This window comes from Haliaeetus leucocephalus, unplaced genomic scaffold (assembly GCF_000737465.1).
Source record: "Haliaeetus leucocephalus isolate CR32 unplaced genomic scaffold, Haliaeetus_leucocephalus-4.0 Scaffold451, whole genome shotgun sequence".
NCBI lineage: Eukaryota > Metazoa > Chordata > Aves > Accipitriformes > Accipitridae > Haliaeetus > Haliaeetus leucocephalus.
Genome location: NW_010972887.1, coordinates 6,045,798 through 6,073,740, shown reverse-complemented (window position 1 = coordinate 6,073,740; position 27,943 = coordinate 6,045,798). Strand labels below are relative to the sequence as shown.

Genomic DNA, 27,943 nt, shown 5'->3' with positions numbered 1-27,943 from the left:
GGCATAGTTTTATAAGGAACAGAAGCCTCCAGATCTTTTGAAATCCATCTTACAAAGTAAGTCCTGTCTGTTACTGGAATGCAATGGTTTTACATAGTTTTCTTGCTGGAAGAAAAACGTACTGCAGGTAATCTTGTTGTTAAACTGCATGCATGAAAAACTTTCTGATGTTTTAGCTACAGTTCATATAGCATTTTAGGGCTTTCTAACGAAAAGTATGAAAGCCTTATGGCTGTCGAGAAACAGGAGGAAAAAAAAAGCAACTTTCAATTTTAACTTTTTGGAAATGAATGGTGATGATACGCTGCTTTCTATAGGAAACCTTTTCAAGGTGTTTTTCTTAATCTCCTCACTTTTATAAGCAGCTAGTTCCTACGCTCTCTTATTTTGCTGGGAGATTACATTTAAGAAAAGAGTGAGTTTCGGGTAGTTTTCAAGGAGCTGCTTTTGTCCCCATTATATTCCAGATAATTTTCAAAGGGATTACATAGAAACCATAGAAGTATTTATCTCAATATCTTCTAGTGCTTCTGAGTCGAAACTGCATGCATTTCAAAAGGCAATAGGAATGTGCTACCAAATAAATATTTTCTGTTGCTGTCGTGTACATAGATTTTTATTGTAAGCATTGCCGGCAGCAGCCTTTCTGCCTTGCTGGGATCCTGCTATCCTGTGTGTCATTCAGATAACAAGATCATTTGGAAAAATTATGCAGGGTGAGTGAGTGTATTTATCTAGGTTTATCAGAAAAGAAAGAGAGGGAAAAGAAATAATAATATCAGTTTGGGGAATGATACTGTCTTCATTTTTCACTCCTGAAGTACAAGTTTAGTATTTTCAATTCTCCACTTCTCGATTGCTTTAAAAGTTGGGGTTGTTAACAAAAGATGAAGTGAAGGGTATGTCAATTTAAAGAGTGTAACCTAATGGAAGGGAAATCTGCATATTCAGTTAATTTGGGATTTATTATCCCAGTAACTAGACTTGCAACTGTTCTAAAATCGTTTTGACTGAAGACTTGAGAACAGTACGAGTGGATGGCTACCCCCACCCCCATTCTTAAAAGAAAACCTGTGCCTGCTGCTTCCAATTTAGTGCAATCATGCCTCTTACTGGCCAATACAAGATGCAGCATTAGCTGTCACATGCAAATGAGTATTCATGGAGACTTTGAAATGTTCAATAAAGAATAAAGACAAGCATTCTGTGAATAATTGTTTTCTTTTATAAAACTGGATCCAAAAGGGAGTGCCATTTCACCCAGAGTCTATAGCCTTTCTATGGTTACAATCTGCTGTTGAAGCCAGATATTAGAAATGAAGTGTGGATAAATGGAGGACTCCAGTTTCCCGTGCTGTCAATCTTTCACAGTACTACATTTGCTTAACAAGAAATAATCCAACACATGTTTGTGTTTCTTGCTATCTTGCTTTCTCTTCCAACTGGGACTTTTAAATGCATAGGGATGTATAATAAAGTTGTCCACCTTATATTAGCTTTTTTCATACACAACCCAACCTAAATTCTTTGTTTTCAATAGCACAGATACACAAAATTACATAGCAGTACGAGCTTCACTGCAAACCTAAAGTCTTCCAAAGCTCTCTGATATCACTTACCAGGACGAGAGAGAAAGAATAGCTCAGATTTTTAGGGCCTATTTAGATGCAGGGTGGGAAAAACCCAGCAAGCTGTATGCAGATACACACGCACATTTGTGGAGCTGTGAATAGCCAAGCTGAGTTCCAACGCACACACCTATTCACCGCGACCGCAGCCAGAAAGTCTGTTAGAGAGCAAACAGCCATCGATTCGTATTTATATTAAATCATGGCATGACATGGCCCCGTCTTCTGCTGGCAGAACCCCAAATGCTTAGCCCAGTAGTGGGAACAAAGTAAGCAGCTGCCTGACCTGCAGCACCTTTGCAGCAAACTGGAAGAGATGAAATGCAGGAAGCCCTTCGGTAAGTTGAGACTTGGCTGAGATGGGACCAGAGGTGGATAAAACTGATTAGCCGGAGGGAAAAACGAACGCTAAGGATAAATGCTGCCCGTGCCGTGAGGAGGACTGACCAGTGCGTGGTGGCTCAGCAGAGGAGAAATACCCCCTTGCAGGTAACTCACTGCCTTGGATTATGTTTAATCTGAAAACTAGAGGACTCCAGCTCAGCCAGAGCTTCTCAGCAGGCAGGACGTGGCCCTGCAGGAATCCCAGAAAGGCAATCGGAGGGCTGGGAGGCATTGCATTTTTCCCTTAGTCTAACATAAATAATTCCTTGTTGCCCTGTTTACTACATACCTTTGCTCTTCAAAGGCAGTCTCCTGAAACACAGGCGCACACATGCAAACACGCTGAAGAAATTAATCACCGACATTATCACTACAACCGATACAATTACTGCAGACAGAGGCATAAAACTGCAAGGGGGAACCTGAAGATGTTTCCCTCCTGTAAGGAAGGATGCTCGTCTACAAGGGCTGAGCACATTGACCAAAACCATCCCTTGACTGTCTGCTTGTTCCCGTGATCCACGGTGACAGAAAGACAGCCGGTTTGTAGCTTTGGGTCTGTATCGTGCCTCCTAGAGGAGCTGAAAGGAGGAAGACCCTGGGGCTAGGGCAAAGGATTTGAAACGAGGAGATTTGGTTTGTATTCGTGAATCATCACAAACTTCCCTAGGCGTGTTACTCAGCTCCTCATTTTCCTACTTACCAAATATAGCTGGTAATATTCTGGTATCTCAGAGATGTTAGCACAAGCCCTTCAACATACATATCTGCTCATATATTATCTCGATGTAGTCATTTTCAAAAGCGACTACAAAATACTCAGTGCAAACACATAGCTCCACGAGGCTTAGTCATGCAACACACAATGCGTGGTGATGCATCCCTGCGACCACAGGAATGAAAACCAGGACCTCATTCACATGTAAAACGTACTTGCGGCTCCTCAAGGACTAGGTCCCTTTACTCTGTAGCCCCAGCACAGAGGCGTTTAAAGCAGCTTATTCATGGATCTTTGCGCCGCCATCCATCGCACAGGTGGCCCTGCACTTGGAGATGCATCACAGGGGAGACCCGCATTTGAAGATCTAATTTGGCTTTGCATTATCCTGAGCCCCAAATCCACGTTTCAGAGGGCGACTGCAGCCTTATCTGCAGTCTCTGTACACAGTAGGGACTTGGCAAATGGAGTTTGGTGAAATGGCACGGCGCACTACATAGGAGACTGACTATAAATCAACAGATTTTGGCTCTGCTCCTGGCCCTGTCACTGATTTACCATGGAAACTTGGGCAAATCTTTTACTCTCCCTATCCTTCATTTTCCGTACCCATAATGTAAAGATAATGATGCTGCTTTGCAAGCTCTTTTGAGATCTCGAGATGTTAAGTGCTAAGTGCATTTTATTAACATTAATAGCACCCAACCGAGAGGATGCTGTATAGCACTAGCCTGGCTGTCCCCAGAAAACAGATTGGTGTGGGGAAAGTGTGCATTTGTTAAGCAGCTTAGACATTGCTCATTCCCATAATACTTGCGCAACACACGGGAACAAGATCTGACCTACTAAAACAAAAGAAAAAAAAACGCCATAAGGAGAAAATTTCTAATGTGACCTGTCATCTTATTTCCAGCCCAGGAAAACTTGGGGATTTGCTAAAGATTATCAGTGTTGCTGTGTGTGGTTATTATACTCGGCCACAACCCCAGTGCTCGCAACTTGTGGTGGAGACCAATTCCATTAGTAGGCATTAATCACCATTTTATACACTCCGGTTCAGCTATCACTGAAAAGACATTCAGTAGACGCACAAAGTTATATGCTATCACACTTTATATGTGACTCAATTTCAAAACAAGTTAATTGCCCTGAATTATATTTCAGCTCTTGTATTTACAGGACTGCAGTATATTACAACGTATATTTTTAAAGTGCCATCCAACACGCTTTGTTATTTATACTTCAGTTTTCAATGTTTCTTCTCAAATACGTATCACAACATACACAGTAGAGAGAGTTATGAAAATTTTATTATTAATGCATGTTTTTTCCTCTGCTGGAGATAGAAGAACTTTGTTGTGCATGTTATAAAATGTTAAATATTAGAATTATTTAAAGTTAATAGGATGCCAAAGAAAATGACTAATAATACATTATACAATTAGATGCCTTTCATATTAGTGAATCCATTAACAAAATAAAATACATTCAAACAGAAGAGTTCTGATTTGCAATTTTTAGCAAGGATTGCCCATGTGTAAAGCTAAATTATTTATTCTTTTTTTTTTTTTTTTAAAAACTGCTGGATACATCAGTTTGCAATTATTTGCATTATGTTTGAATGCTTTATCATGTGGCTCTGATTCAAAAATACGTATCTCCAAGTTGCTTTAGCATCTTCATTTGTGCAAAGCATTAAACGTGGAAAAAACAAAAGCAAGTCTCATTAACAGGATTCAGCAGGACAGCTATGGTACCACAGGCCCTCGATGTTGCTCTTTTGGCTGTTTTGGGTGTCCATTTGTTATCCCTTTTTAGCCCAGGTGTCCTAATGTAGTTCACACCTCTAGTCTGCCCTCCCAAGTGTACTCTTTTTTTCTAGATAGGATCAATTCCATCCTAGGCCACCCATACAGACCTCAGGTCTGGCATCATGCCGCTTTACCTGAAATTATTCAGGTGCTACAGCATACTGGTTTTCTGAGCGCTGGCTACTACTTATTTTGAAACTAGTTATCCTGTCTCCTCAGCTGATGTCCACATTAACCTTGAACAAAACACTGAGCAAGCAGCTAACTTTTCTTACAGTAAGAAATAGCTTTTAGCACCAAAGTGATACAATCTTCTCGCCATTTTTCTCCTGTATTTTCCTTTCCCTTTTGCATCGATGCTCTGTCTCTATAAAGGCATCAGGCACCAGCTAAAGAAAGTTCCACCAAGAGCAAGTAATCTCCTCCTCCTCACATCCATCTTCTCTTCACTGCTGCTATCTACTTAATTAAGTCGTTCTCAATCTTCTGTATCATAAGCACATAATGTTGGTTGATGGAAATGTGTTTCGAAATTCCTGTTTGTTTGTTTTTTAATTATCTGATTACACCGGGGGAAAAAAGAAAAAAAAAAAAAGGAGATCTCTCTTTGGTACACTACAATAAGTAAAAATCCAACAATAGCACTTTATCTTTTTCTCCTTCAAGAGATTTTGTTTTCACCTTCTAGCAGTCTACCCAGTCCAGTCTTTACTGTTCGTGGGATTTAAAGGTGTGATGAACCCAGTTGCAGCCAACTCTAGTAACGTCGTTTTAAAACTGGTTTCAAGTTAAAGATGCCTCTTATTATAAGCTTTACTCAGCTTGTGAGAGGTGAGGAATGCTATGCTTAGGGTCTGCTGAGGCTTATATCAGGATTTTGGCATAACCTAACTCGGGGCTGCTGTCATCCCAAAATATCTCCTGCCCATACGTGTCCCAATATCAGCCCAGGGTGCAACTCATGGATGAGCCAAGTCTCCCATGTTATGTCAGCCGGTCATAGGGAAAACAAGAGTGTGCAACAGGGACACAGAAAAGGTTTATAAACTAGTAGATTTGGCTGCATCTTGGACACTGCTTATGAAGTAGAAGGGCAAAAATGTTATAAAATATTTGTTCCGTTATGTTCAATTCTCCACACCCTGATTATTTCAAAATTTTACCATAGTTATGTTGTATAAATAATAATAGTAGTTATATGAAGAAGGGACAATGCGTTGAAATTAGAACCATGGATTCACAGGTTGATTTCAAAAGGCATCATTCTCACAACTCCCCCTGAGGTGTTTGTCCACACGAAGGGTTTTGATTAGGCTCAGATTATTACCGTAGAGCTGGGAAACGGGACCTTTGATCTCAAGAGATCTGAACAATCCCTGTTACTTTTACTGACAACAGGCACGCTACAGACTGAATAGTGTTAACATTCAGATGAGAGCTGAAAACTCAAGTGAGAGCTATGCTACGTTCTCACTTCTAAGACTCTGGTACCATGCATATCTTTGAAATTAAAATACAGTGTGACTACCTCTCTAAGTGTTGAAATTAATATGTTTAATAATCCCTACAATAATAAATCTAAAGTGCAAATTAAGACTTGGAAGTGAAGGAGAAAGGAATGTCTCTTTCTTAATATTTGTGTATGTAGTATGTATTTGTTCGGGACCGTGGGATACGACGCTTTTCTATGTCAGGAATTCTTAAAGCTCCTATTTAAAAAAGAAATAAATTGTTTTTCCCATTAAATATATATGCAATATTTTTTTATACACATATCTATGATGGGATTTTATTTTTTTTAAAGGGAAAAAACCAACGTTGTAGTCAAGAAAAATTATTAATTTGCCTAATGATAGGCATCTAATGCTTCTTAAATTCTCTAGGACATCTCACCTGGCTTCTAGCACTCTATTTCCAAGGGCACACCTCCCCTGTATACCCTCTGCTAGACCTGCCAGCCTTGCGAGGGTCACTCTGATACTCAGCATCCTCTCAAGTGGTACTAAATACCAATGATTAGGTAACTGAATCCAGCCCAAAATGTCCAAAGAATGTATTAAGGGAAGATGCTTTCCAGGACTGTGATCATTTGCTCATGCAAAAAATTTCACTGAATTTTTTTTACACAATAATACCTTTTTTTAAAAGAAAAGGAAAAAAGAGAGAGACAAAAAAGGCAAGAATATTCTATATCCATTAAAAATGATGGTTTGAGTGACTTGAAATTTTTTTTAAGAACGCTGCTTTGTTTTTAGCAGGAATATATTTCTAAGAAAGATTGTATCCACAGATGAGTCAATAAAAGAGCATAGGTTTCCTCATAAAAGCAAAAGTTTCCAATTATCACAGAAGATGTATAGATTTTCTCCTTTTTTTTCTCCTAGACTTTTTTCATTTGAATGTTTTTCAGCTTGATCCCCAGTGATGTCCCAGTTTGGCCCCCAGCGCTCTTACCTCCCGCTAAAATAACCAATGGAGTTCAACAGTTAAACGCGTTACCAAAGTCTCCCCCAACCAAAATCACTCACTGCTCGCAACAGTTGCATCTACCACAGCATTTATGGTTTTCCCAGTTCTCAATATACAGAAGACCACAAATACCATGACAAAGCCTAATTCCGTGGTGTGGTAACTTCTCATCCCATGCCACCCTGCATAATATTATGTAACGTACATCCACATATAACATCACCCTTCTTGTTGCAGACCCTATTGCGAGTTCATATTTGTCAGCTAGTATTACATACAAACCACAGAAATACAGATACTGACCACAGGGCAGAAAAACACCCCAAATATTAGGCCACACCATACTCTTGTAAGACATTGAGCATGACCAACTTTAAGTAAGAACTATGCAGCTTAGTTCTCCAGGGTATCCATCTCCTCGCAGCACGAGATCATCCCATGCAAAATAACTTTGGCACTTGGTTCGGCTCATCTATAAATAAGCCTGGCAATCCCCAGCTTCTGGAGATTATTCCATCATCCTAAAAATCAGTTAGAAAATTTTCCTGTTAATACTTTTAACAAATGACTCGATAAATTATTTCCTTTCCTTGTTATTTTGGAGCTCTGTGGAATGGCATTTCCTGTAGCGTTACTATCAGGACAACAAACCCAAACAAAAAGTCACCCATGACAACGATGAGCATCCCAAAAAAAAGGCAATGCCTCGCTACAGCGTGCAAAACTACAGTCCTTCTCAGCGCCTAAATAACACTCCTTGAGGGGTTATCGAGAAGCTCTTCAACTTCTTGAAGTGTTACTAAGCAAAAAAGCTATTGTAACGCAAATAGTGCTGTGGTTAGAAAAGAAATAAAAGGCGTGTCTTAAATGCTTGATCATACAATACATGCCATAAAATCCATGGTATGTTTGTGGCTGACCACACTAACCTAGTTTACTGCCTCTTCTGCCCCATTCTACTGACTTATTCATCACACCACTGAAAAGAAAAACATAACAATTCCATTGGTAAGAGAAATTGTACAGTTTCTAGAGCTACAGGCTGGGCAACTAAGACTTACAATTCTGATTATCTTTCTCTCTTTTTTTTTTTCCCCCCTTCACACTGAAAACAAAATAAGTTATATTGGAAAAACATTAATATTCTAGCTCTATCATCCCTTTTTTGTATACGATACACATTATTTACAAAATAATTCAAAGCATTGGTTGTAAAAATTAGTATTTCCATCAGGTTTCATCACCTGACTTATATTTACAAATCACTGTTTGGGGTACTGTACTTCCGCCCCCTTCCCTTCTGGAAAGAGAAGGGCAAGATGTGGAAACCACACCTTCTTTTGAATATATAAAAAAAAATTAAAATTGTATCTTAAAATAGATGTTCAGACACAGAGGAAAAAAGGGAAGAACCCACATCAGTAACATGCACATATTAATTGATTCACCAACTACTGTGGGCTCAATTAAAGTGTTCTGTTGTCAGAGTTTTAAAGCTTGGAAAAAAAAAAAATATTAAATTCTTGGCTACAGCTTGGCATATGCAGGTCTTAACCCAGAAACAAGCTGTTTTATAATTATTTCTGAAAATTGCTTCAGTCCATTTTATTTTCTGTGCTTGCCTGGGAAGTGTGAAAAAGAAAGAAAAAAACTATTTTTGACTCAAGGCTTTCAAGACATTTTGGTTCTCAGCTAGCAAGTAACCCAGTTTGAGCCTGATATTTCCAACGTGAACTTTGGACCACTCTCACTGGTTTCTCAGCGGGACTGGTTACATGAATAACTGCTGGCAGAAGCGAGGAAGGCTTTGCTGTCTGGGCCATACTTGATCTCACGGAGAACGTCACCAAGGCTGGAGGGTGGCTCTAAGGTTAGAACATTCACGTGTTTCTACGCATACTCACATATGCTTGAAAAGTACTATCAATAACCTCCTAAAATGTCTAAAAATCTATGAGGTGGCAGGATACAACGGGAAATCTCACTAATGCACGTGCACAAGAAATTAAGGACCCACAAACAAAAAGGAAAGGGACTGCAAGACAGAACCAATTCCCCCCCCCCCTTTTTTTTTTTCCTTTTTTGCCAGTGTTCCTTGGTGCACTTTTAAAATAAAACCGATGACGATCCTGTTGGACCTTCATGTTTGTAGCTGCTCTCTGGAAGTTGGCAGCTGACAGAGGACCTGCTCTTCTCTGCCCACAGAGCCTTTGTTAACGGCAGGAGCGGAGCTGCTGGTTGCCTTTGAAATGGATATACTGGGTCAATGGAAACACTCCGGTATTTTTGAATGGGGAGGTTTGTTGGCTTGTTGGGTTTGTTTTTTTTTTTTTCCTCCTTTTTTCTCATTTTAAAGAAATAAAGCTGTGAAAAGGAGCTGCTTCTCTTTCTTTCCCCCACCCCCCGCCCCAGTTCCCTCCTCCCTTTTTTTTCTCACCCCTCTTTTTTTCCTTCTAAATGCTTGCTTCAAAACCACCCAGCCCATTCGCGTTGACCTGACGGCTCCGTTTCAAAGGCAGCTTCAGTCTTGTGTCAGCTCCACGGGCTCTGCCCGCCAAAGCAGAGCCAGCCGGGAAACCACTCTGGTTCCTGATAGCCGAGGCTCAGACATATGGTCCCAGCAAGCTCATATAATCAGTAATATTAAAAAAAAAAAAAAAATAATTCCCAAGATTTGTTCCTCTTCTCTCATAGTTCATTGATAAAGAACATGTCAGTGCAGTTGAAGAATCCTGCTGGTTAAAGGTATCATCCTTAGCTGCTCATATGGTCTGGGCTCTTACTTGTCAATTAGATTAATCCAAGCCATTTTAGAACAATAAATATAAGTACAGATGGAAAATAAACATATTGAAGATTACTGTTTTTGATGGCTGTTGTTTATTAAATCAAAAATAATGTTGCAATGAGGATTTGGTTGATATTTTGAATGGAAAGGAAAAGTAAATAGGAATTAAGTATTCCTTAGGAAAGAAAAAAAACCAAAACAAAACCAACAAACAAACAAAAAAAACCTCTACCACACCACAACCTCCAAAACAGCCCATGGGTAATAAAAAGGCAATGATTTTACTTAAAATGCCACCTATGAGCTACCTTTAGAGAAGGGATATGGCACCTATAAACTCAAAACACTAGGTATGTTGAAATCCATAAAATTTCCAATTACTGCTTCAGAATTTATTGTGCACATATGGAAAATAATACTTGTAAAAGAGAAAGGGGTTTGTGCCTGGTGCTGTCAATACTGTGAAGGATGGGGTGATTATAAAGCAAATTAACAATACTTTTAAATGTGCATTCACTTATCTTTCCAATTAAATCCTTGTTAAACAACTGCACAGACAGTAATGGTGCTTCTGCAAAGCACTGATCAAGACAGTTTTATTGTAATTTTTACTCTGTAACAATTAATCAAGTAGGCATTTTCTTTATTATTAAATTATTTAGTTAATAAATATTCACAATCAGTTCATGTATTTGTAGTTTAGATTTTACTTTTAATTTTTCTTAAAACAAATTATATTCCAGTATATTCTTATAGAAGAAACAAAAGACATATTTTAATTCTTTTTGCCAAAATGGTTTTTGTTAACTCGAGGCCACGTCAGGTTAAGATTAAATTCACCTTTTACCCCAATGTAGTTACCAATTCACGTATCTTTTGCTGTCCTTTCCCATGTTCTGTAAGAAATGTACCTCTCTGCAATAGCATAATATTTAGCCTCTGTAAAAATTAATATTACCCCCCTTCCTCTCCCAGTACATAAGTATAGTAACCAAGCCGTAAAAACACGGCAATTGACCTTTGGACGCTTTGTGGTGTTTCGCAGTTAACGCACAAGGTATTCCAAGTGAAATAACGGGATGCAAAGGTCATCTGTACAGCAAATACCAAGCATTTTGCAAACAAAGCATTGGATATAAAGACAATTAGGAACTCTCTTGTATTATGTATGAACCAACACTTACTGAATGAACCAATAAGTATTGAAATTTGTATTTCTATGGTTAGTTTCCCTGAACATATATGCATTAGGATGGAATCCTAGTGTTTCAGCAATGTGTTATGAACCCTTTATAGCTCCATTTTTTTCAGTTAATTTAGTACTCATGAAAATTGCTTGTTTGACAGTTGTAGAAATTGAATGCCTTTCTAGCTCCCCAGCAGATTAACACAGGAGGCATAAGGAAATAAGCTTCTACCTCCTCACCCAGGTATCCCTGGTCTTCAAGCACAGAGGGCAATTGAGAATTGCTGGGACAGGCATGCACGAGCACGACAGGGAACTCATATGTAGGGTTTAGCACAAAGAAGATCCTTACCCCATTATATCATGGCGTGTATCGACATAACGGGTTCGACCAGAGCGGAGAGCACACCACAAATTCTCACTCTTGCTTATAAACTAACGCCTCCATGGATGACAAGTCTTCCCTTTTTTTTTTTTTTTTTGTTTTTCTCTCTCACGTGCTTTTTGCCTCACTGTTGGCTTTTTTTTATAAAGTCAGAAGCTTGCTTTTGAAAAACATCTCCCACCTGTCCCCACTTTCATGTAGTAGTGCCTTAATGGCCCTGAGAAGCCCCACCTGGGGCTCCCCCATCCCTGGCCCACGTCAGCCCTCCCCGGGGGCTTTGGGCCAAAACAATTGATCTTTTCAGTAGCATCCTCATACCCTGGAAGTGCCAGCACACCTGACATGGCTTAACAGACCCATTTACAGTACCTTATCCCTTTTTCCTATAGGTGTAAATTAAAAGAATACCCTTATAAATACACGTAAGGGGTTTAATTTACTGCACCTTGCTTAAAATCAAAAAAATTTTTCATAAAATCCATGAAGAATTGCCAAGTACCCAAAATTCTTTTTTTTTTCTTTTTTAAGATTGCAACTATAAAACTTAACCAGTAAAATGGAAATCATATGAATAATGGATATTTCTGTCTACTGTCTCCAGCTATTATAGAAACCTTTGCCATAGGTTAGCAGCCAGAAATGTTGAATGGCTGGTTAGCTTAGTTTCTAAACCCAAAATTCTTTTAGTGCTTGTAGACTAAGAAAAGTACGAATTTCCTGATGTCAGTATTGGTCCAAACAGCTTCTACTGCCTTGATTCAGTGATTTGAAAAACGATGACTTAGAGTTTCGAAAGTGCTGAGAGATGTTATAGCCTGGTCTTCTTATGATCAACTGATCTTTTCAGCTCTTAATGGGAAAATAAATCATAGATAAAAGATAATCCTGTTGCACAGAAGCAAAAAAGGTGTGATATCAATAGACTTTTATAGAAAAAGAAAACTCTGTGAAAGGGATAAAGTAAATAAGGTAGTTTGTTCTGCTGATGCTCGTGTTGGCAAGGTCAAAGCCCTCTTCAGGAGCTGCCTACCTCAAGAAATGAGAATGAAACACAAAGTATATTCAGAGAATTTAAAAAGATACAAGGCATGGGTTTTTTTTATTGTAAACCCGTCTTCCTCCCCAAAAATCTAGAATTTCAAGGCTCTTTTTAGATTTTTACTGTTCTTATTTCTTCTTTCATGATAAAGCTGTCAACTGTTAGTTTGTTTTCCTTTCATATTCACCAGTTCTCTCATTTCATTTTTGATGCTGCAGATGACATTAACGGTATAGGAAAAGGAGCCAAATAAAGCTTTGCTATATTCTAATTAATGATTATTCTAATAAAAAGTACTTTGATATGGCAGCCAGCCTAGAGTGTCTTCTATGATCTTTACATTTAGATGTGATACATATTATTTATAGCCTATAAATGTAGGTGTAACACAATGGCAAAGCAAGCAGAAAGAGCCCATTAAGTATTTGGCCTGTATAAGAACTGATTGCACAGTCAATCTCTGCAATGTAAATAGGCTTTTTCAGAACATTTGTTTGCATTTATAATTAAATTAAAATTTAACTAAAATAAAAAAAAATCTCTATGGGAGAATCATATATATAAATACTGCTTTCCCACTGTTACAGAAACTACAGAAAAATGAAGGTACAGGGATTGAGCTGAGGTGGTCACAGTAATTACCAAGTGAAAGTGATGCATGGAGAGAGCATTATTAATCATCATCCCACCGCAGAGCTTTAGAGAACTGGTAAATAAGCAGGGTGGGAGAATATACTGGTTTTCCTAGTAACTTTTGTGACTTCATGAAAAAGTCTGAAACTGCTGCTGTCCTCAGCATCTAATTGACAGGGGACACCTGGAGACTGCTATTGCCGTCCCAAGCAGATGTTAAATAAACCCTGGTCCCCATATCTCCCCACGGTGTTTTTGCAGGTACACCGTGACTCGATGGGCTGTTTTCTGCTTGCACATTCCTACCTAGCACAGAGAAAGGATGTTATTTAAACAATTGAAACAGCGGCCTGCTCTCTTAAAGCCAATCTTTGTGTCTTGTACTTCTTGAATGTTCTGATTTAAAATTACTGGATTATTCTTTGGGGACTGAAATGCTAAACTCTCCCATTTTCCCTCACGTTGGTGTCACCCCTGAGGACTGCAAAGTGGCATTAGGGTTTACAGGAGATGAACTTCGGCATTTCTGCATGCATGTACCCGAGGAAAGGCTAAGTACAGACCTGGCTAAATATTTTTATAGCTGAGATTTTAAAGGACATGTAAAGGGGGCTCAGATAGATAATATCACTTCCCATTGAAAATCTGTTTCGTTATGTTGTCAAATGCAGGAGTGCCCTAGTTGTATCAATAAAGACTAAGACATAAGAAACAGTAATTATCACAACTGATAGGATGATAACATAGTTTTCCCAGGGGCACTTGTTTTCTTTGAATTTTCTTTGGTCGCTCAATAGGCAGATTTCTTGCATGTGCCCCAAGTAGCCAGTGTCAGAGTGGCTTTAATGTACCAGGAACTTCACCTATATATATTCATTTTTCACAGTAGTATAAACCAGAAGAAAGAGGTGCCTGGTACCTCTGTGCTGCAAAAAGCCAGCTTAGACTTTTGTCTAGCTTTACAGTATCAGCCCATCTGTTTTAGGTGAAAACTTGAGCAGTAATGTTAACCTCAAGTACGTTAACCTTTGGATGCCATGAGACATGATGGACAGGACCATTATTTTTATGGCACATTTTTTCCTGAGCAAAGATCCTAGGCGGTGAAGAAGGATGGAAAATCCTGATTTTGCCTCTCTGTCTCCAACCAACATACAGTGTACGGTCATTTGAAAGCCAAGGCAGACTACATTACCGACACACAAATACCCAACAACTATAAATCTAAGGGAACCCAAGTAATGAGTCAAAACCATGAGGCTGACGATTTATTCAGTCTCACTGAATTTACTGGCATAAATACTGATTCCTCATAAACCAGAGTTCACCCTCCAGTTTCAGCTGACGACAAGACTGGTCTGGAGCCACTGAGGAGGCAGCAAACCTCTACTGCTTCCCTGAAACCTTCTCTAGAGATGTAAGTGGAGGCTTGAAGGTGGGAATATTTTTACATCTCTCATTATCTCTCAATTTCATGAGAATTTTTTGAGTCAAATGTCTTAGTTTATGTATAGTACAAAACTAATTGAAGAAGTTGTTCTCCAACAGCTGTCATCTCCAAGAAACCATCTAAAATACACAATATTTAGCGGTTCTGGCAATAGTCTCTAGGTAACTTTAAAGGAGCTAATAAAAAGTAGGAGAAAATGTTGCAGTAGCTTCACATTTATACTTTATTAATTTGAAAGTGTATAAAGTCTTTAATGCTATTTAAGATTTGGGAATCTTCCCTAATTTCTGAGAAGCTTAATTTTATTTTCTTGTTAAGTAGTATCAGGAGGTTCACTATCATCGATGATATTTGCTAAGCTATTAAATGTGGGGATATTTAGTCTTTGCCAAGAGTAGTAAACTGTTCAGAGAGGTGAACGTATTTGTCATTTGTCCTAATTAGCTACCAATATCAGCTTCCACACTTGTAACAGTATCTATTGTTCAATGTTAGATTCATTTAGGCCACATCTCTGAAGAATCTTCCTTTGTATTTGTGGAAACATGTTCATTATATGTGGAATCTGTGGAAATATGTTCAGTAAATATGTACAGGTTGATTCTAATTCTGGATCTCAGGTCCCCAAAATATTCATCTTTCCTCTTCTCATTTCCCAGGGTCAAATCTTTGGCTTTTCAAAATCAGTGGTAAATCTTCCACCGACTTTGACAGAGCCAGTACTCTACTTTCAGTATTTCCTTTTCAATTCTTTTCAGCACCTTTTTCTCTTTTTCTGGTTTCCTTTGGATCCCTGTTCTACTTTTGGTTTTGTTTAACTTTCAACATCCAAACAATCTGCTATTTTTCCTCTTAATCTTTTTTTTTTTCCCTCACTTTGATCCTTGGTTTCTACATATGCCTTGTTTTTTGCCACCTTATTTCATGTATCGGTTTCCTCCTTTTTTCTTTTTCTTTTTTTTTTGTTTGTTTGTTTCTTTGGGGTTTTTTTGTTTGTTTCTTATCTTCTGTTTAACTACTATTTTCCTCTGCTTACTCTGCTGGTTTTCCTCTCTGCTAGCTGACATTTCCCTCTGTGTAATATCTTTCTACCTTCCCTTTTCTCTCTTTTCCAAAACGCGGCTCATCATTCTATGCCACTAATGTATAGCAGATTCTGAAATACTGTCATCTGAGACAGTTAAGTACTAAACAAAACATTACCAGGGTGGAGGAATCACTTACCCTGATTGACAACAAATCGTAACTTCTGTATTGTTGCCAGATTGCCGCTAACTCTGTATATTCCATCAACATCTAGACCTGAAAGAGAAACACATATTTCATTTTAGATCATATAAGTATTTTTTTCTGTATGTCTGTCAGGAAGCCAGAAGCACCCTAACAAGTATGAAGAAGAGCGGTGTAGCGAACGACTGAAAAATAATCCACCCGACAACAACTGAAGTGCCTCCTGCCTGATTAAAACAACAATGAAAAATAAAACTGGTAGATTAACTTAAGTGAATACAAAACACCTAACTATAATTATCTTGTAATTCTGTCAGCAGAATACGGTTCCGCAAGGGTGTTTGAGTGTGACGGGAAAGGAAGGGTGAATTAGCTCTCCTGCTCATAGAGAAGGGCTGTTTGGATACGCACGATGCTACGTTAGCCCTGCTTAAATGTGGGGAGTTTATATTAATAGTGCTGGGGAAACTTCTCAGTCTGGGGCCTGGGTTTTTCAGACATGAATTTCTGAGGCTGTGACCTTTCTGAAAATAAAGCGGTGAGATGCCCACTCTGAAATCATGACATGCGTGAGAGTACACACAACTACCGTTTCTCTACTATATTCTTCATAGCAGATCAGACAAGTTTGAAGATGAAATTAAATATCCCAAATAGCATATGCCCTGGAGTACATTTCTTCATTAATATAGGCCATTCTTTTCAAGGACAACCTGACAGTCTTGTTTCTCCCTGCATATCTACTCAAGGTTTATCTTCTAGGTGAAACTAGATGTCATACTCCCTTTTGTGACATATTATCTCCTACAGCAAGCTCTGCTGATATGACTGTTTAAAATAGCACTTCCAGCCCCGGTTGCATAGCTGTAGCATTTCAAAGCACATGGGAACTGCTCTCCTTTCCCGGGAGAATTAGCTATTGTGCAACAACGACCGAATCTGCATGCTTAAAATTTGAAAACACTAAAATGTGCATTGTCAATTCACGTTTAAAACTTGCAAGTCCATAAGAAGCTAAGAGAATCTACACAGAACAGGTTTTTTTAAGGCTACTCATCACTTGGAACACAAGTTTTAATTAGCTTTTGGCAAGCAATTTCAGAGAAAGCCATTCTCTGTGAAAATGCTAATTTGTCAAAACCCCAAAATTTTCAGGAAATATTTCCTGACATTGTATCTAGGGGGATTTTTTTTTTTTTCGTTTCAGAGTGGGGAAAAAGGAAAAACTGAAACTATAGGAAAGAGTGAAAACAAGCCCCAAAGCCCAGAAATTCAGTTGTAATGACACTTAAATGGGAAGGAGCTGAGGTTCAAGTCCTCATTTCAAAGATACTTGCATCGTGCCTTGGCAGATGAGTACCACAGCCAGTGGACTCAACTGCTTGGAGGTATACCTCACTGATCTTGAAACATTTTAAAAGATTTCCTTTTTATGCAGACTGAAACCAAATAAAGTCTTTTGTTTGTTTGCGTGTTTGTTTTCTCTCTCTACAAAATACAGTTCTTATTTTATGCCTGTCCTGCTAGGAACATCCTGATTTGCTTTACATTAAATAACCTGTTTTAAAAATGAATAATAATTCTGTATTTTACACTGGCTATGTCTTTTATTAGACAATTTTCTACCCTGCACCTGTGGGTGTCCTGCAACATAATACTGAGAGTGATGATTCATTTCAGGAAGATCCCCTTTGGTTACAGAGGGATAAAGAAAAAGTTTATTTAAGAGAAATCAAAAAGGATTTGGTAATCAAGAACACTTGGAAGTTGTCCATCTACTGGATATATAACATATGAGCAAATGGAAATTACTAAAATGTTTAAGTAATGCAATTCTATCCTAAATCTGAAGAGTCTTATTCTGGTTTAGTAAGGGGAGAGTGAGAGAGCAAGAGTAATTCCCAGCATAGGAATGTGGGACTCTGGCGGTAAGAGATTAAGAATTGCATCATGTAAATTGAAGTCTAAACCAGAAAGCAGAGGAAAAATAAAACAAACAAACAAACAAGCCCCAAAACAGAATGTTAACTTTTGTTTGGATCTAAATCAATTCAGTTCTTAACCTTTTTGGATATATGGAAGTGAAAGCAATACATGTCACTTTGGGTGAAATAGCTATGTCTTGCATTAATAGCATCAATTTGGAACCTGCATAAATTATCCAGATCAAGTGAAAATGACAAACTATGTTGTAAATTGGTGGATATTACATCTTGCAAAACGATCTGGAGTATACAAGTGCATTATTATTGTTATAAATTTACTTTGGTCCAGAAATGAGGTCTGATTAGCATTTCATTTGGACACTATACAATATGGCAGAGAGAAAAAAAATTTAAAAAAAAATCCAAGAATATCAAGCCAATTATAGTGTTCACGTGCCATCAACTTTCTGCTCCAAGAACTTTGAAAGTTAAGCCAAACCAAACCAATGCAAATTGGTGGATTTGGACATCCTTTTCATGACCACATTATCTTAGCTGGATTGTTAACAACTTATTTTGGAAATCCAATTAGGCGCAAAAGAGAAAGAGAGAGAAAGAGAGAGAGAAATATGTCTTTATAGTTCTAATATCCTGATTCTATGAACAATTTTCAAAGCAAATTCATTTTTAAGGGCACCTCTATCAAGAATAAAAACATCACTGCACTGCTGTCAGTGTTTCTTCACGGCAGGCTATAAATACTTAGGGAACAAGATGAAACAAAAGCCTTGCAGAGTTTCCTATCTGGTGCTGGCGTTTAAGTATAGTGGTAAAGAAGGTTTCAGAAAAAAATACTCATTGTAATAAAGTCCAACTGTTCACTATTGGGTGACTTTCTTGTGTTTTGGAATGGGGTTCATCAGGGAAGAATCACCGGATTTTGCCCTAGAGAACAAATATTTTATTTATTTATTTGCTTTATATCTCAATCTCCAACTCTGTTTCTGTTAATGAGGAACCTGAGAACAGGATGGACCCACAATTAGAACTGGTTGCCAAAAGCATGATAATGACTTCGGTATTTCTACCCTAAATTTTGTGATGGTATAAGAAATGTAGGAAAAGGATTTATTCAAGAATACATCAGTTTAGCTGCCAAACTATAGGCAAATTGTAACTATTTTCATTTAAAAAATTATACAGATACTCCTGATGAGAAAGTTAAAAGGCAACTGAACTCAGACTTGGTTGAGATTCATGAACAATAATGAACTTTATATTCACTCTGTATAACTGCACAGAAGATGTTAGAAGCTGTTAGAACACTTATTTAAGAACATTCCTTGCACTCCTCCTTCTAGCCAAAATGGAAACAACCATGAATGCAGGTCAGTGTCAGCTGCAGTAGCAGTCTGAGCTGCTGGAATCAGGTATTGCAGAGAAACATAAAAAACACAGGAAAAAATTAGAGCTTAGCTGATATATTTATCCAAACGTACCTTTTAAAATATTACACTTTGATATTGGTCGAGGTAGCCCTGACGCTTTATGAACTGCCTTGAATGAAATGTTCTCATTAATTCTTTTCTGTTGCATAGAACAAATCCCTCTCCCAAATCACATTGCATTCTGCCTAAGCTTAATCTGTATTTGACAATTTCTTCAAAATGAATATAAAAGGAAATTCTCTATGTGGGGGGAAGGAGGGGGGTGGTGGTATACAAAAATTTCTCCCTCTGTTTTTTAACAAGATTTAGAATTTGAAACATAGCATTTTAAATGGTACTAGGTAACTTCCTGCATAGAAACGCACAAAACTTTCACAATTAACGTATCCTGAAATAGGTGTGGTCCCCAGGCCTGGTAGGAGTTTTGTAAAAGAAACCATCGTGCTGGATTGAACAACAAAGTGAAGTACAAACTTGAAGAAAGGCATTCTTTAGTTAGTCCTTTCATTTAAAATCAGTTATGTTCAGGGCAAAAATATTGTATTTCAAAGGAGCCTATTATGCCTTCCCATAAACAGAAAGATCATACGTTTTAAAACTAAAGTATCATTATGTAATCAAGCTGTTGTATTATAAACTATTTTGTGGGCTCAGATGCCCAGGGCTATCTTTACAAATATTTAAGAGGTCATTATCAGGGTATGTTCTCCCTAAAACTATAATTCTTTCCTCCTGTTTTCATATGGATCTTACCATAAATATCTGATTTATAAACAATTTTTTAAAAGTTTACTAAGGGCACAAAAGTGAGGCATGAAGTCATTTAAAGAAGCAGAAATGCATGAATGCAGCAAACACACCAATGTCAAGATCATGTGTCTGATGAGAAAACCACCACAAAACAGTGTGCAACAAAAATAAAATTTCACAAAGGGATCAATATTTGTATGCCAGTAGAAGGAAAATTGTGAAGAGTAGCAAAGAGTAAACCTGACACAATAAAATGCGACGTTAGAAGTACTGTATCTGGATAGGGTTATAAAAGGCACCCGGAGTTTCAGGTGAATGTGGGAGCAAAAAAAAAATGGTTTTGTCTGATGCAACGGAAATCAGAGGTGAAAATGATGAGAATGACGAAACAAATTTGAGTTACACCACAGACAGAAAATGAACATGGAGGCATTAATAGCAAACAGTGGACACATGGATGTAAGATGTGCGGTGCAGAGGTGGCGTGAGCTGAAGATACTTGAACCAGCAAACTTGATCAGCTCGGGTTGAAACACGCACCAGCTCCTTTTGAACGCAAGACTGTCTGCACTCAGAGTGCTTTTCAGTGTTGCTGACATCTCTCTCCTGCTTTTTGGTGTGGCGTTGGATAGGGTTAGGCATGCCCTAAACTCCCGGAGTGGGGCGGGAGGCTGGCACCAGGATTTGTTCTGCTCTGCTGCAACAAAACTGCTGCTTTGGTCGTCAGAACTACCCACTTCTTGTACTCCTCCCATCAAAGGATCACGTATGTGAGGCTCAAAACAACATCCCAGCTAAGATCTGATATGAAAACAAGTCCCATCCCCACTCCAGACAAGGTACTCGGCACCCATGGAAGTGGGTGCCAGACAAATGCCACGTTAGGTAGTTCTACCGGACAGACAAGGATAAACAGATCTGGGAGTCAAAACAGTGGATGATATTGGAAGTCAAGCTGAAGGACAAAAAGATAATCACTTTGTAAAAAAAAATCAGTTTTCACTTATTGGTGCTCATGATATACATGTGTCTCTCATTTGCCAATAAGATATAGAGAAATACTTGGAAATGACTAAGGCTGGAAACAACGGCAAAAGAATTATTCTAATATTGTAAAAGCAGTAAGAGGGATGCGCTTGGAGACTGGCTAGACTGACCTCGGTCCCAGACAGTCTACTTAAATAATTAATTCAGGAGTCTATGAACAAATAATTCATAGCAAAATATAATTAATCCAAACCAGCACGGTTTCGTGAAAATCAGGGCCTTATCTAGCAAACTTGTTGCATTTTTTGATAGGATTGCATTTTTGACAGGTCTGGTTGATAAAGGCAATGGTGTTGAAATAGTATGTTTGGCTTTTCATGAGGCTTTTGACTTAGTACCACATGACATTTTGATTAAAGCACTTGCATTTTATGGAATTAACAGGGCATATATTACATGGATTAAAAACTGGCTCAATGACAGACCTCAAAACGTGGTAGTTAATGGGAGATATCAGTTAACAAGGTCATAACTGGCAGAGCTCTCAAGAATGGAGCTCTCAGTCCAGTGCCATCTAATACCTTTATCAAGGATGTGGACAGTGAGAAAAAAAAAATCTCTGTTGGCAAAGTAAGCAGATGACACAAAGATCAGGAAGATATTAAACCATGATAAGGACAGGTAAAGCTACAGAAGGTCTGAACTGCTACCTTAAATGATCACAGACTGGTAAAATAAGTTTTTGTACAGAGAAACACTGGGTACATCCAAGACTCTGCGTATAGGTTACAAAGGACTTGAGGTTTATTTTAAATAATTAGCTGAACATGATCTCTCAGTTCAGTGCTATAGCAGAGAGGCCTAATGTGATCCCTTGAATTACAGAATGAAGAATATCAAACAGAAGCAGAGAAGAGATTGCACCTCTTCATGTGCTGCAAATAAGATCTCCAGTAGAGCACTGTACTTGATATCGAAGCAAATAAAGAGAGACATAAAATATGTGCTTCGTTGCTTCGTATTAGAGAAGAGGGAGAGATATCCTCTCCATCGATAATTTTCACATGATTTGCAGGTACTGGACTCACGACCAGCACTACCCAGCTGCAGGACCTGTGACAGACAAGCCTGAAATCAAGGTTGCATGAACAAGATTTTCTTTATTCTATTATTAGTAGAAACCCAACACTGCATCAGAATTTAGTAAAGGCAGAGATAGTGGGGGAGAGAAAGGAGAGGAGAAATTGTGCTAGCTCTTAACAAGTTAAGAAATGACTCTATAGGAGGTGTCTGACATGAGGTTTGGTGAATCTCTTTAGGAAATTAGCTAACAAGAAATAATTCTATGTTTGACTGCAATAATATCAAGAAGATGAGGGGCATTCCTACATAAAAAGAGAATCTCATTTTTTCTTGCAGTAATAACTTCAAGATGCAATGAAAGGAGAAAAGCTTGACTAAGATCTTATTGTTTTCAAGACCCTGTAGAAACTGTTTAATGGAAGCAATTACAACACCGAATATGAGCATTACATACTGAGAATAAGTAACAAGTGAATATGACGGATGATATACTTTATTCTGTTTCATATCACTTGATGGTAAAATTTCCACTTAGATATTTATATACAAATAAATAAGAATAGCGACAGTACAAAGCAAGTGCAATTTAAACTAGCACACAGTTCACTGCTATGCAGGGCTGCAGTTTAAAGCCTAAATCAAGCTTGCTATGCCTTCATCTTCTCATCTATTGTGTTGCACTGTCTTTGACATTCAAGAAGTTTATGGTTTAAAAGCCCCAGGAACAAGAAGACTTACTCAGAAGGCTCCCTGTAACAAGAAACAAAACTAAGCTTTGAAGCTGGTTTTTTTGAATGAAACCATCGAACATGTAGCACGTTCACTATAATTTTGCCGTTACCTCCAATATATGCTTTTGCCATTCTGATAGTCCCACTTCTTGCAGCTAAACAAAGTGACCTCATTGCTTTCCACTGTATTTTCTTTTAAACATTGGCTGGGATGATTGAGATTCAGGAATGTGGGAAAATGGATTCCCAAGCCACGTCCATCCCCTTTAATTCTGAGCTGTAATTTTTGGCTTGGCTTGAATCACAGTCATCACATTTCAGTCTGAATCTCTCTGTAAAGTGATCTTTCTTAAACATTTCTTTCACTCATCATGGGATCAGAAACAAAGCCGTTCTAGTCTTTCAGCGAAACACTTACAAACGTCTTTTTACAGCGACTCACAAGAGCTGAATATCCTTTAAAATGTTTGAAAAAGAGGAGGTTTTCATTGCCTGATTGTCCTCTTTGTGAATCTTGTCATCTGTATGCCATGAGCTACAGCTATTTTAATCTGTTTTTGTTTGCAATCCATTTGGTGTCCGCCCAAGAAAATGCAGGTGATTCTAATTAACTTACTGCTGAAGATGTGGAAAAATCTCAATTGTGCTACAGAGAATTATACACTTAAAACCTTCCCTCTATTATTTATAATGGCTTATTAATGAAAATGATTACATGAATACATTTACCACCTGATTCATCTTTGTTCACTTTTTAAATCAACAAGGTTTATGCTAAAGGGGAAAAATCCCTACCAAATGCAGACCTCAAGTACACACATCAGCTTGCTGGTTTAAATGGAATGGCAGTTTAAAAGGAAATAACATTGTCTTACTTTATGCAACACAGTATAATATCTGAAATTACCAAATGTTTGGAAATAGCCGTTCTCTCTCTGTAACACATTAGTATTTAATTTTGTGACTGTTTATTTCTTTTTTGTTTGCTTGTTTGTTTTCTGTTTTAATACCTCCTTCACCACTCCTATTTGCTTTCATTTGCTGCAGTTACTGCTTCTCACGTATGGATTAGTAGGTCCATTCTGATCAATGCTTAATTTATCTGAAATAAAATAAGATTTCTATGGTTCTCTGCTACTTTATCAAGCACACTTTTTTTCCTGCTTGACCAAAAGTTCTTTCAGGAGTATTAAGAATCTTCACAAGCTGAATGGTCCTTCTACCAGCAACTCTCTTTGGATATAATCAGCTTCGTGTCTCTAGAGATGTGCAGCTTCCAGTTCTTACCTGTCTGGCGTTGTGGCCGTGTGACGCTATGGTGACTGACAGAAGGGAATTTCAGGTAGAGAGAATTGAGTAATTTTTAGGAAAATCAATAGGTGTTGAATACTAGCACTGAGTATTTTCTGCTAGGTACAGCTACCAACAGGCAGCGTACCACCTTCCATCAGCTACCATTTCTGTTATTCTGTGCCACACAATATATGCTGGGATAGTCTAATTTGAACGTGATGACAATATGGATAAGACAGTTTATTTTGGGGAGGATGAAAGCCTGAATAAAGGTTATCATTTTAGGAGAAGCTGACGATGGAAAGACTCATCCACTGTGTGACATGATCAGAACAGCTGGGGATGTAGTGTGGGGGGTGGGAGAGAAGAGAGCCAAGGTATTTTGTATGTTCAAGAAATATATACAACATTGCCATTTCTTATATCCCAGCTGTGCCTGTTAACTTCTGGAAACATGTAGAGCTCAGCAATAAAGCATACTTGGCTGGTATTTACTGCAATGTGCATTGTAAGACATTTTCTGTCACACATTAGTTCTGAAAGAGTTAAGTAACATGAAAAATACAGGCTCAAGATTATATCTGTCATGGATGAAAATACTACATTTATGCTTCATTGTAATCCATTCATTGGTTTATGGACCCCGAGCCCTCCAGGGAGTGTCACAACTCCACATGATACTGCTGAGAGCTGTATTTTGCTTTTGGATTTCTGATTTAGCTGAAAGAAGTTTAAAAACACATGTAGCCTGACAAGTCCCTATTGGCTATACAACTGAGGAGGGTCAAGAGCATAAACTATTCCAGCAAAAGCCAGCTGTAACTTATGCTCACTAAACTGGCTGAAGATCTGCCTGTTACAGACAGTAGCATATGAGAAATTTATGCATTTTGCTAAATCCTCCCACTTTGGTTAAACTGCGCTTCATTTGGGGATCCATCATCACCAACATCATGCCTGTGTTTTTTCGAGCAACATCAGAACACTAAGGGAAATTGCTCTTTGGGGGGTCTAACTCTCCTCTTAGGACTATATAGGACTTTCAGTCAGGTCCACTGACATCAGTAGGAACTGCGGTTAAAAGCTAAGGGACAGATCCAATTCTCCAAACATCCCCGACTCCCAATGCTGATTTTAAAGAGAATTTAGTACACAGTAGGGACAAATCTTTTCCCATCTTTCACAATAGTGAGAGATTAAATTAGACCTCAGTAATGTCACCTCCCTGTCCTGACTAGTACTGCTCCTTATTGGACTTTTTAACGGTTGGAAGAGGAAGAACTGTACATTTGGGCACACATAATCTTCAGCCAAAATGGGTAAGGAGTTTGCATTTTCTGGACTGTAGTGCCTTTGCTTGGCAAAGAGATTTATTATTTTTTTTAATGATAGTGACTGGGAGAGGAAATTTAGGATGGAATCGGGATATTTAGGGTAGAAATTGAAAGTCACAGGACTGCTTCCTCCATCATTCCTTGGCTTTTTAGAGGTAGTTGAGGAGTCCAGATAGGCCCAATACTCTTGTCTATAGCAGATCCACTTTTTTCTTGATAGGCTGAAGCTACGGTCTGTTGAAGCTTAGCTGTCTCAAGGTTATCTATCTCGTTTTCAGGAGTGGGTCCTACCTGTGGGCATTTCCTATGGCTCTTGTGCATTGCTGGGGAGCGGATGCGAACGCCGAGTTTAACTGTTACAGTTCAGCAACGGTTAAAGAAATATCAGCGAGGCACTCGATAGTACTTGTTTTGTTGCACAACACAGAAGGCTGGATCTGTTTCTTACAGTTAGAAGTTAGACCAGCTCGGTTCTGGATTTCTAACAGAAGGAATGTGCAGAATCCTGCTCTAAAAATGGAGTTTGGGCTCTCATGTACAGGCTTCGCTTATTCATATCATATTGTAGGCATCTATCTGTGTATTTACGTTTTATCTTTAAGTGGGAGAAAACATTTAAAAATTAGATTCTGCAGTCTAAGGCACGCTATCAGACACCTTTGGGTGTTACAGTCCATGCCTGTGTGGAAAACTCAGAGGGTCTCTTGGAAGATAAGTATACATACGGCTATCTAACACCAGCTTACGGAATTCTTAGCATTGCATATCTGTCTAACATATAAATGTGATAATACAAAGGTGTGTGTGTGTATATGTACATACCTAGAAAACTTTTACTTTAATAATATCTGCCCCAGTGCACTTTGTGCACATTTAAAGACACAATAATGATTAAAATCATGGGATTCCAATGAATGCTTTTACACCTTCTTTTGTGTGATAAACCTCTAGTCTAGCAGGTAAGCAAAATTTTCTTGTTTTTGCAACAGTCATATTTTTAGTGTTATGAAACAGTGACATTAAACAGTACTATGTGAAAAAACGGAAACATTAATTTTGATGTGACACAAAGCTATCGTGCTTAGATATTTTTCCACTTTTTTTTTGCTATCTTAGCTGCAGGACTCTGCAGTTAGAGGTATTAATTTTCCTGTCATTCCCACTACATTTACTGTCCCCGAACAGGTTCAGGTAACTTAAAAGCTTTTTTTCTGCCTCCATTTAATTTGGGCAAAATCTGATCCATTACCAAAGCAACATTCAGCAAAAAAAAGTCCTCCAGATATCTATAGAAACCATAAAAATCCTGAACTGGGCTACAAAGAGTGATAAGTACCAAAACTGAAGAGGCTAGTGCATACTTCATTACTCTGACAGAAGCAACTCCGTAGTTTTCATTTTATGGTTTGCCATGCATACCATGGTATACTACATTAAAACAGCACAGAACTTGTGTATGAATTACTCAGGAACTCCTGAAAAGAGGTTGCTTAAGTATAGTCTGAAGTGGAAGAAATTGCTTTCTACTCTGCAATATGCAAAAAAAAAAAAAAAAAAATCACGATGAAATACAAATAATGTAACTGAAACATAACTGAGGCATACAAGAGATACAGAAAAATGACTTCTGATAAGAAAAAAACCTAGTTGCTGGCAATAAAATGCACTGGATATCTGTTAGCTGAATTTTGGGTGAAGCAAATGCATAAATATGAGTATCATTTGATATTTTCATGCAAGATCATTATTTTAAAATTTGAAGCTACGGGAAGAATTTTGATTTGAATCGTTGTCTTTGTATCTTAATGCTGACTGTGACAAGGAATGATGTAAGGAAAGTGGAAATCCAATCTCATTCCTTTTACTAGGGTTCACACAGACCCTCTGGTATTTCTGAAGGCTTGGAAAGGCGAAGTTGGCATACAGTGTTCTCCATATCTAATTTCCTTCTTTGGTGAAAATTCTGGTAATTATTAATGACGTTTACTATAGAGACATCCAAGACAGTTGCAAAGATTCTAGCACAAACTTTTACTGTAAGCTGGGCTCTTTCTGTTTTTAATGTATGACAGATCAGAATACAAAAATGCAGCTGAAACAGAGATAATAAAAGAAACCATTGCGAACAATTTCTAGCGTGCAGATTCAGATACTTTTCAAACATCGGTATATTACGACTGTTTGCAAAGTATCTTAAAAGTTTGTGTCTTTGCTCAGTGATGGTAGAAGTGCTCCTGTGCAAAGAGCTCTGTCATAGATCAGGGCATTAAATAAAGCGATTTGTGAGCTCCTCTGTTTCAGTGGTAAGGTAGGAAAACCTGACTGCCTAACGAGCACCCGTCCAGCGTCTTCCACCTTCCCCTTTGGTTTCAAGTCTGGCTTACAGTTTAGCTGGGCTGGAGAATTTGAATGATTTTGTTTTCAGTGGTTAGAGTAGATGCTCAGCCTGTTCAAAGGCTGTTTACAGGCTAAGTGAAAGCAGTTTTCGTTAGAAGAGGATGTATCTTATCTTTCTACTAAGGTTTATTAAAAATATGTAACACCTGATAATTTCACACCAAATGAGTGGCTGCTAAATTTCCCCCTCTCTGTGTCTCTCTGTCTCTCACACACACACATCTACACACAGAGGAATGCTTCTTGACTGCCAAACTATGTGCCAAGATTTTGT

The 27,943-nt window shown here is 38.2% G+C and overlaps 1 protein-coding gene across 2 annotated transcripts in view; it reads right to left on the bottom strand.

The window, feature by feature from the left end:
• Positions 1-27,943, bottom strand: part of ARHGAP15 (Rho GTPase activating protein 15) — a 337,681-nt gene that overhangs the window by 90,454 nt on the left and 219,284 nt on the right. For both annotated transcript variants that reach the window (XM_010575190.1, XM_010575189.1), the window contains exon 12: positions 15,716-15,793. In XM_010575190.1, coding sequence (XP_010573492.1) covers positions 15,716-15,793 — 78 coding nt within the window. The remainder of the gene's footprint in view (positions 1-15,715; positions 15,794-27,943) is intronic.